At 38.1% G+C, this 10349-nt stretch overlaps 1 protein-coding gene across 1 annotated transcript; it reads left to right on the plus strand.

The window, feature by feature from the left end:
• The first annotated feature begins 345 nt into the window (after positions 1–345).
• coq10a (coenzyme Q10A) lies at positions 346–7016 on the plus strand. The gene is made up of 5 exons (XM_006794067.2): positions 346–934; positions 2575–2724; positions 2807–2999; positions 3166–3267; positions 4050–7016. The coding sequence occupies exons 1-5, from the start codon at positions 798–800 to the stop codon at positions 4215–4217; spliced, it is 750 nt and encodes a 249-aa protein (XP_006794130.1). The 5' UTR covers positions 346–797; the 3' UTR covers positions 4218–7016.
• Positions 7017–10349: the final 3333 nt, after the last annotated feature.

Below are 10349 nucleotides of genomic sequence, written 5' to 3' on the forward strand. Positions count from 1 at the left end.
CACTCCTACCACACACATCCCTACTGTTGTCGTCCACATATATGTGGGCTATTGGATAAAAGATGTAAGAGAAATATAACTTATAAAATATTAACTGTGTTTCTTTAGGGGTCATTTTAATCAAAGTTAAAAAAAAAACAAAACAAAAACAAACAAACACTTGAACCCTGTTTATACAGTCTCACAGCATTTTGTTCAGGATATTTAAATATATATATATTGTTATACTAATATAAAAGTGTTTTCGTAAGTTAATTAAAATAAAATAAAATACAAATATTTTTTCCCCGCCGTTAACCTCCTGCAGAGTAGGGGGCGGCATTTCTTCTCAGAGCTGTTGGGCAGAATCGATCACAGAAGAAAGGAACAATTTGTCCCACCGGCGTTTTATTTAGCAGCAGAAGGTCGTTCGCAGCTGGCAGCAGTTTGGCAATATTTATAGCCATAAAGTGACGTAAATAATTTAACTTTGTTTCAAGTTTGGAACTCGACGCGTGGAGTAATGTGAGTATTACGTTAAAAAAAACAGCGGAACGTAGCCATACGTCGTGATTGGTTGGGCTGTTGGAAATCTTGCTAGCTAACGTTAGCAGCTGACTGCCGTAACTAACGATAGTTACGCTCACAGTTCGGAAAGCGGCTGTGCTAACGCTACGTGTTCATTAATATACCCGCACCGAAGCAGCGTGCAGGTTGGACTGGACCCTTGAATCTCTGTGCCCTCGGTCTTAAAGCAGACCCCGGGCTAGCTCGACAGACCCAGGATCTCCCTCTCTTGAAGCGGAGAGGCTGACTTAATGGCAGCCTCGACCGGTGCCCGGAGATTACCCATGGGTGTTCGGACGTTCAGTGACTTTCTCCAGATCGCCACTGTGGGCTCCCCTCGCTCGTGTCGCACGGCGGTGCAAAGAGGATGCCTGCGACAAAACATCAGGTGAGCCTGTCGGGGAGTTACTGGAGGCTGTTATTATTATGGTTAACAGCACCGAGCTGGTCATTCAGTACAGAGGGACTGACGCTCTGCCGCCACTGAGGGCGGACGATATATAACGGGAAGGTCACAAGATAATGTTATCAAGCTCCATAATTCTGGTTTCTTATCTTTAAAGTGTGACCAGCCTCCATTTGAGAAGCAACTGCTGATTAGTGTAACAGAACTACCAATAACCAGGACTGTCTCACCAGGTAAAGGCAACTAACAACTGCCTTCGACATGGGTTCTGCAGTCCAGTCTGCTTTAATGTTTTTGTAGAATATATACATAAACATAAATGAAAACAAGCAAGTTAATCGTTATAATTGTGCCATGTTGCTGGTGAAAACAAATTACAAGAAGCTAACTTGATATAGAAGGATATTAGCTACGTTTGCACTGTTGTATTGACTTCACATAACTGTAAAATCACAACTATAAACCACTCAACTTTGTTCTTTCATGCATGAAATATAAACATTACAGAATACCCCCACAGTTATTTTATTCCATAAGTAAACTGCTGAAAATAAGACCTGAAGAATGGTGTAAAAGACTTGGGGGGGGGGGGGGGGGGGGGTATAAAAGGGACATCCACACTTATTCCTAATAAATTCTGTGTTACACCAGCCAAATGAGGATAGCTCAATAAGGTAAAGATTACAAAGGTATCACAGGAAAAAGCGTAATAAAAATCTAAGTAAAATAACCTAACGCCACTTAAAAAGCTTGATATTTTCTATAAATTCTAGTTATCATTACAGTTAATTCAAATATTTTGTAACTCCTAGTTTTAATTATTAGTTTAGTTTTAGTAATTATAATAACCTTGGTGCAGATGGTGGCTTATCCATAATGGATAACATGTTTCCAAAATGTGGAGAACAGTTTCCAAAACAGCCTGTTTGTGGTAGCAGTGAATAGTATGATGCATTGACTTAATGAATGAATGTTTTCATGTTTTGGGAAGCACACACACATAATCACTTGGATTAACTAGTGATCACAACCCAGTTGATCAGGTTGACCTTGATCGAGGTAAACTTTGTGTTAATGGATCTTTAGATGAAAGAATAAAATAAATCACTGCTTCACTGCTCTTTAACTTGATTCCAACAAATGGCAAACAAATTTTCTGTCATAACCTATAATGTCTTATGGTAAAGTTATATAAAAAGTTGAAAACTGGTGCTTCATTTAAGTGGAATATTTTATTCACGAGGATCTAATGTTTCGTGTCATAATTTGATACAGCAATACTTTAATTTGCTTATTTAGTTTGATCCTTAACTCTCAGTATGAGGAAAAAATGTTGCTCACCCCTATCCTACAGGCTACCTTCCAGAAAGCACAAAGCTAATTTGTTCAATCAGAGCAGGTAGGTGTCACCTTACAGCTTTTTGCTATTCACAAAAAAAGACCAGACGTGGAAAATACCAGCATGCTCTCAACACTGACCTTTCATAACTCTCTGGTCCATCTGCGCACTCACTGACTGTTGGAACTGGAAAGCAGTGGACCTATTTTGTTGCAGACTGCACTCTTTCTAGATAGGGGCTTATGGCACATCACTTCAACACAGATTCTAATTACCTTTCCAGACACTTGTCGTCATGTGGCATTTTGATGACAAGAAGTCCCAGGGTGCTTTGCCTTCAAGATTGTGACACAATGACAGCGGTTTCCCAAAGCAGAAGCTTCATCAGCCTCACCAACAAAAGGAAGGAGTACTCTGAACGTAGAATACTTGGGTAAGTATTGATGAGCCTTTTTATAATCATAAATTTGATCATTAATACAAAAAATTTAATTAAGAGGATATTCCTGTTACAGGTATTCTATGCAGGAAATGTATGATGTTGTGGCCAACGTTGACGACTACAAGCACTTTGTGCCTTGGTGTAAGAAGTCCCAGACCATCATGAAAAGAGCAGGTCACTCCAAAGCCCAGCTTGAAGTGGGATTTCCTCCAGTAATGGAAAGATACACATCTATGATCACTAATGTTAGACCTCATCTAGTCAAAGTAAGTAATGGTAGAAAAATATTATCCCAGTCCTTTTGAATTGTGATATGTGATTTTTAATGCTCCATCTGTTGCTAGAATTTGTTTATATATAAACTATATGACTGAAACACAATTTCTGTGTTTTACAACTCTTAATTATTGTCTTTGTTTTGGTTATTTGTAGGCAGTGTGTACAGATGGAAAGCTCTTCAATCACCTGGAGACGATATGGCGCTTTAGTCCTGGCATTCCCGGTTACCCTCGTACCTGCACCGTAGACTTTTCTGTAAGTAGCCTATGCTTCACTTTAGCCTGTAGCTCACTTTAACTTTAACTGCTTGTGTCTACTAAACACCACATGGGATAGATGATACATCAGAAGACTGATATCATTAAAGTCTGTATTCATGCTCATTAGTAATTGTTTTTTATGCTGTGAAAAAGCACAAATGTAAAAATTACACTTTGTGGTTTTGTGAGTGGTTACATGTGGGAGACCACCTGTGGAAGTGTTTCCCAAACATTTGATTTACCTGTGTTATATAATTTTTAATATTACTACTTTTTGCAATTGTCAGTTTTTCCTTATATCTATTCAAGAGATGATTTACTGTTTGGTTGGCAGTCTCCAACTTCTTATTTTAAAAGGTCAGTTGCTTCTTATCAGCAGCTCCCGCCCCCTTCCTGTCTAATTTGTTCATTTTGGCTGAAGACAAGCAGTGGCCACTATAGTTTCACTCTCTCTAAAGGGTTTGTTGTCCTGTGGTCAGATTCCAGCTCCACCCTTTTTAACTGCAAGTTAAAGGAAATGCCACCAGAACAAGATCTATTTCTGCAGGAAACCTTTCAGTCGGGTTTTTGTTTTGTTTTTGTTTTTTTAAACCATCAGTCTGGCTTCGTCCCACTTTTTTCACTCTTTATACTAAGCTAACTGTGTTCCAATCTCATCTGATATCTTTGCAAGAACACAAATAAGCTTAGCTTTAACCTATCATGCCCACTATATATATTTGCCGTATTTCTTTAAACTTCTGCTCTCTAATTATTATGTTTCTGTGTGTTTAACAGATATCCTTCGAGTTCCGCTCTTTGCTGCACTCACAGTTAGCCACCATGTTCTTCGATGAAGTGGTAAAGCAGAATGTTGCTGCATTCGAGCGGCGAGCCTGCAAGCTTTACGGCCCAGAGACTCGCATCCCACGAGAGCTGATGTTTCACGAGGTGCATCAGACGTGATCTCAGCAACTGTACGTCTTCATCTGGCCTTAAACCGTACCCTCTTTATTCCCCCAATAAACTTAAACCTGCATGATGTGGCTTAGAAGGCCACTACATCAAATCTCCACTGCTTCATAGATGTTATAGCGGCTACCAAAGGTGTAGCGCATCTAACGCTTGCAAACATAATGTTGTAATTCCTGCCTTAGTAAATTTTTGCTCACCTCCCTTCTCATTGTGTTACGTTTGTCCATTTTCTGTCTACCTCCAGATTAGGGTCTCCTTGTTTAGCAGAAAGAACAGTAAGTCATCGCAGCATTGTTACATTGTGCTGGAGACTCAGTTATTACTTTAAACTTAAACTTCGGTTTTTCTATAAGACACAGAGTCCCTTTTGCCGAAGCAGTTGTCTCACTGTAACTTGAGGTTACTACTATCAAGTGAACTTCAGCTCTAATATATTGGGAAAGCACATTCTTTGCTTTTACACTTAGCATTGACTTCATTTCAAATGGAAATAGTAATATATAGTTTGAAATAAAGTACTGGTATTGCTGCAAAATAATATTGCTTTTAGTTCTTTAATTTATTCAGCAGCACTTTTCAACCAGTTTTATTGGGGTTCATATTGACAGTGCCATGCTATAAGAGCATTATTGTAGGTTAGTATGAAGTGCAAAGGAGGAAAATTAGCTGTGGCCTCAGTATACTAGGATTTGAGAAATGTCACTTTAACTTGGATGCTGTGAGGATTGGGCTTTAGAACGTTAAAAAAGAAAAATTAGCATAGTAGTTTTAATAATGCCTTGTTTTACAGCCCAGCACTAGTATCAGTCAGTAAAGGTGGGGAAATAAGAATTAGCACAACCAAGAACCCCTGTTGAAACGGTGAAAAATCTGCAGTACTGTAAAAGCTATCTCAAAGAATGTAAGAAGAGTACAATGTTATACTCAAAAATTATCTTTATGATCGATTAAAAACAAAACAAAATTGGAAATTAAAGATGGCTTCTTGTGATTTGAATGTGGCTTATATTGTAATTGGATCAAAAATAAATAAACATTGCCATGTTATGTGGATTCTAACTGTTAGGAGTCAGTTTAGGTCATAGGTTAAAAAATGTAGGCGTGCCCTTGCTAGTGGGCTGTTTTGTGTTTAGATTCTTTTGAAGGTGATCCGGAGGATGAAACACTCGAGTCATCTTTCTATAAATTGTAGCGGTGGGCTGTAGAATAAAACATTACTTATTTATCAATGAGTTTCATGCTTATTTGTTGACATTTTGGCTTATCTTTACACACATTTTGATGCATGGATATAAGTAACAAAGGCAAATATATTTGTAGCATTTATGCGTTGCATTGTCAGGACTTGACTTAAATTTAAAATCAAGCAGCCCCTTCACAGTATTCTGTGATAAAGGGCTATTAAAGGTAACTGATTGTATTTTGCTACATTTTAAAGGTGACTCGTAAGTTGCTAAAGAAGTAATTTAGTGTGACCTTCTCTGTGAAAAATGTTTCATTTTGTCCAAATGGTCCAGTAAAGCTAAAAGGTGTTTTCGTATTTTTGTGAAACTGAAGTATGTTGTTTTATTTTTGGTTAGTAAGGTGATTTGGGAATTAAGAAAAATGAGTCATCAAAACCCAATACAGGCGTATTCAGTCTGAGAATCACTGTTACTATTTAAAAAAAAAAAAAAAAAATACATTTAAAAATGGTTTGAGGTAAAATCATTGAATACCACTTTTGTGTATTATGTTGCAATTTGGCCTTTGTGTACTATCAAAATTTGAAAAGAAGCAATCAAGATATGATTGAAGTGTAGTTCCAGCGTCTTTTTTTTTCTTTGAGCAGTTTAACAAAAGTATTGCATTAACTGTGTAGTTTTATTTAAGATGGTCCTACCATTGCCAGACTCAAAGTGGACTAACATAATTATAAATAATGTTAATGAAAATTTTGTGTTGTGTTTTTAACGTTGCATCACATTAGAATTCATCTTTACTCTCAAGGGTTTTTTTGTCTTTAAGTGTATTACAGAGAGAGTTTGTTTTTCATTGTAAGTGCCAATCCTTGTTGGAAAAGAAGGGGCAGTGTAAACAGAAATATTTTCCGAATTAGCCTATTATGCTTTTCTTGATTTTCTGACATATACATATAGATTCTTATAATAGTGAATGCTCGTATTAAATATGCCAAAAATTGAACATAATGAGGTCAGCGTATGCACAAGTAATGCCTGTGAGCCAAACGCTCAGGTTCCAGGCAAGTTTTTCTACTGTCTGCACTATATGATGTCAGTGACAGTGGTTATCTCAGGCACACTGCTTGGGTTATGAGCTCAGAAGCCCCGCCCACCTGCTGTTCTAACCTCCTGTTTGTAAAGGCTGCCCAATCAGAAAGGTGGAGGAACTAAAACAGGTTATTTCAGACAGTGGATGAACTGAGGGGCTGCACCAAGCTGTAGTATAAGATAAACTGATAAATGAACTGTGACTCATGCAAAAGCTACTCTAGTACAGTCCAGATGAGCATAAAGGGTTCACTTGAAATTATTGTAACCCTTCGACCCCTCTGTACATTTCCACATCAATATTCATGCTGCAGGTGTATTAATGACCACTGGTCTTAATACAGGCAGCCTTGTATGTATAAAAGGAGATATAAATAAATATCAGTCACTTGTTGCTTCAATCAAAATTATTTTCACTGTTTTGGATTTCAGTTGCTTTTTTTTTTTGCAAGCAGAAAATGTATCTATGTAAATATCAGTGTATTTTAAATTTGTATTTAAATAAAAAGGAGCTGTCACATTTTGCGTATGCGCTTTTTTTAAAAGGTGATTGATAAAACAAAAACAAAACCGACTCCTGAAGGTATACCTGCATTAGTGCTTGAGCATTGTGTCCTTCACTTGCAGCAGCTGCGTTATAATGCATTTAGATGACACCAGGTACCGTTTTTAGACTGAGCTTGTGTTCCAGAGGATGGCATTGAGTTGATGTCCCTAAGCACTGCTTGCTTTTGTTGCACAAGTGGAGTGGAAAGAGTGGCACAGCTCAGCTGACCAGCAAGAAACCAGAGTGGGGTGATGGTATTTGGGCCAGTTATTAATAACAGCACATAGGAGAGGTGGGCATTTGGACCGTCTTCTCATGATCACAGTATGGAATAAAGACTAATTAAAATTGGAGCATTACAACAGGAATCATTGATGATCATGATATTCTTAAATGAGCAGGTTTTGTATCTGGTTTTTGAATTCAAACACTCCTTTACACTCTTGCCTAGAGCTGTATGTCTCATCGGAAAGAGAAAATTACTCAAAGTTTACAGTGTAAATACATTTTTTTTACGTTGTGCCATCATCCTCATGTTACAAACATGACAAGAATTTACCTAACTGACCTCACTTGAACCCTGTCACTGTCATAAATCATTTTGAAATGCCACACACGATTGCAAGAAAAAAAAGTCTGTAATGCCTTTGAAGTTATCAAGTAGCACTAATCACTCATAAAATATATTTTTTTATCTAAAGTCACAACAGCTGACAAGTTCAAGATCTTTAAACATTGATGCTTTTCATATTTTATGGTCCATACTGAATAACCACACAGTGCGGGATGGAAAAAGGTAAACCTCTGTGGAACAGCTTCTCCAAAAGGTATTTAGTGAGGTCAAGTGTTCCAGCTAAGGATCTCATTTTGGAAGTGTGAGTTGAAGAGGTGCCCTTCCTATAAATAAAGGCATTCAAAGTGTGTGAACTGACAAGAAGTGATGTTCTCAGTAAAGATTGCTCAGTGTGAATGGTCTTTGAATCAGGAGCATTACAGTGACACACAAAGTCCACAATAAGGGAAATTAACTGCTGTTAACAAATGGACATAAGGTTTACTAATGAATACATTGGTTTGAAGATCATTATCTGGTTATTATAAAAATGCAAATTATGTTTATACATCTTAGTAAACTGGTAATATGTACTGTGTAAAGCATTATCAAACATTATTTGGATGCAAGTGTAAAGTCTAATACTTGTTTAAATAGATAATAAGTAGGTAGGTAAGGGTGTAAATCACCAGACTGTGAAGCTGGAGAATGCAGTTTTGGTCCTGTTATATTCACTGTTTATTACATTTGCTCCTGAATGTTAGGTACACTTGTTCAACTGCTCTTTAATGCAAATATCTAATCAGCCAATCGCATGGCAACAACTCAATTCATTTAGGCATGCATGGCATGGTCAAGATGAACTTGTGATGTTCCAGTCAAGCATCTGAATGGGGAACAACAGTGATTTACATGACTTTGATGTGGTATAGTTGTTTGTGCTAGATAGGCTGTTGTATTTCAGAAGATGCGGATCTACAGGATTTTCCCCACACAACCATCTGTAGGGTTTACAGAGGATAGCCTGAAAGAGAGAGACCTTGAAAAAATTCCTTGTTGAAGTCAGAGATGGAATGGCCTGACTCTTTGAGCTGAACGGTAAGTAAAATTACCACCAGTTACATCCAAGGTATGCAGAAGAGCAGCTTTGAATGCATGTGTCAAATATCTAAGGAGCTTGGAAACAAAAGCATCTAGACTTCTTTTCTTTAAGTTTTGTCTTTAAGATGTTTCACCTCTTATCTGAGAAGCTTCTTCAGTTCTAAGCGCAATTGGTGGAGAATCCCAGATTTTAAGCCCTATGGGAGTGTCCGCAAGAGGGTCATGGACTCTCTATTGATCTTTTACCTAATCACATGAGCCAAGGTCTGAAAACGGGTGTGTCTCACAGTCAGCCAAGGTTTCAGGTGAATCCATTGTGAAACCCATCCCCACCCTATCATGTGATTTATTGAGGTCAAATAGCCCAGGATGTGAGTGGGCATTAAGGCGTCTGGGAAAGGATCTCAAAACTGTATTGCAGATGGCAGACAGTTGGTGTCGTGAACCACCGCCTCTGTTCAAAGATGGCCGTTCACAGTTGACATAGATGGATTCTTTCACACCATCCTTCTGCTCTGTCCAAAATGTGAACACTGGCATCCTCCTTTAGATGCAGATGTCCTGTGGAGGTGGCTCTTCTGTGTTGTGCCATGCTTTTATGAGGTGTCTGTTTGGTCTCTCCGATGTAGAGGTCTGAGCATTCTGAGCAACAGCCTGAAAGCATGCTTCCACCCTGGCTTGTATCAACTGTTCAGGCTGTTGCTGGAACCTTGTGAGGGATATTTTCCTTGGCCCAGTTTAGATTCCAACTGTACCAACTGAGTATCGTTTAAACATCAAAGACATTCACATCATAGATGTACAGCCAACAGATCAGAAGCAACTGTGTGATGCTATCATGTAAATATGGACAAAAGATTTTTTCCACTATCTTGCTAAATGCCATGATGAAATAAGGCAGTAATGAAAGCAAGAGTCTAATCTGGTACTAGCAGGGTGTAACTAACAGTATCCAGTAAGTGTATAATACGGTATCCAACAAGTGCAAATTTAATTGTTAAATAATTTAATAATTGTTAAAATATTTTTTTCCACAGCCATTAATAATGATTGTTAACTATTATTTCAGTCCTTTTTAATCGTGAAAGCTTAACAACTGTTAGCAATGGCTAAAAGACAGCGTTTTGTGAGACTGTGTTTGTCAAAAGATTTTACCTTATTACCTTTCATGTTTAGCTTATTTAAATTGCACAGTAATGCCTGTACATAGCGTGTCAGCAAATTCTTTAGCTGGAACAAAGTGATCACATGAGGAAGTTGCTCAAGTTTAGACAACACCCACATGTATTGTTTTAACCCACTACAAGATCGTTAATCAACTTGTCCATCTTCGTCTTGCAAGGCTGCATCCTGTGCAGCCTCGTATGCAAGCACCAGATAAGAAGTTGTTTTTTCCTAACTTGTACTCCACCCATGAGTGTTACATGAGTAAGCAGTATATAATAAAGTCTGACCAGATGCCTGGGCGCATTCCTGCATAGGATTCGCCCATGTACATGAATTAACTCTGGGCCCGTGATTCTTTGCTTTCCTGAGGTTTTTCTCCTTACAGTGTTTGTGTATTACAAGGAGGGTACGTTTGGGTAATCACTTCAGAAATCCTGGTAATTTCAAAGGTTTCACAAACTTACATGCAACTGGAACTGGAATTA

This window comes from Neolamprologus brichardi, chromosome 20 (assembly GCF_056152115.1).
Source record: "Neolamprologus brichardi isolate AB-2024 chromosome 20, ASM5615211v1, whole genome shotgun sequence".
In the NCBI taxonomy this organism is placed as follows: Eukaryota; Metazoa; Chordata; class Actinopteri; order Cichliformes; family Cichlidae; genus Neolamprologus; species Neolamprologus brichardi.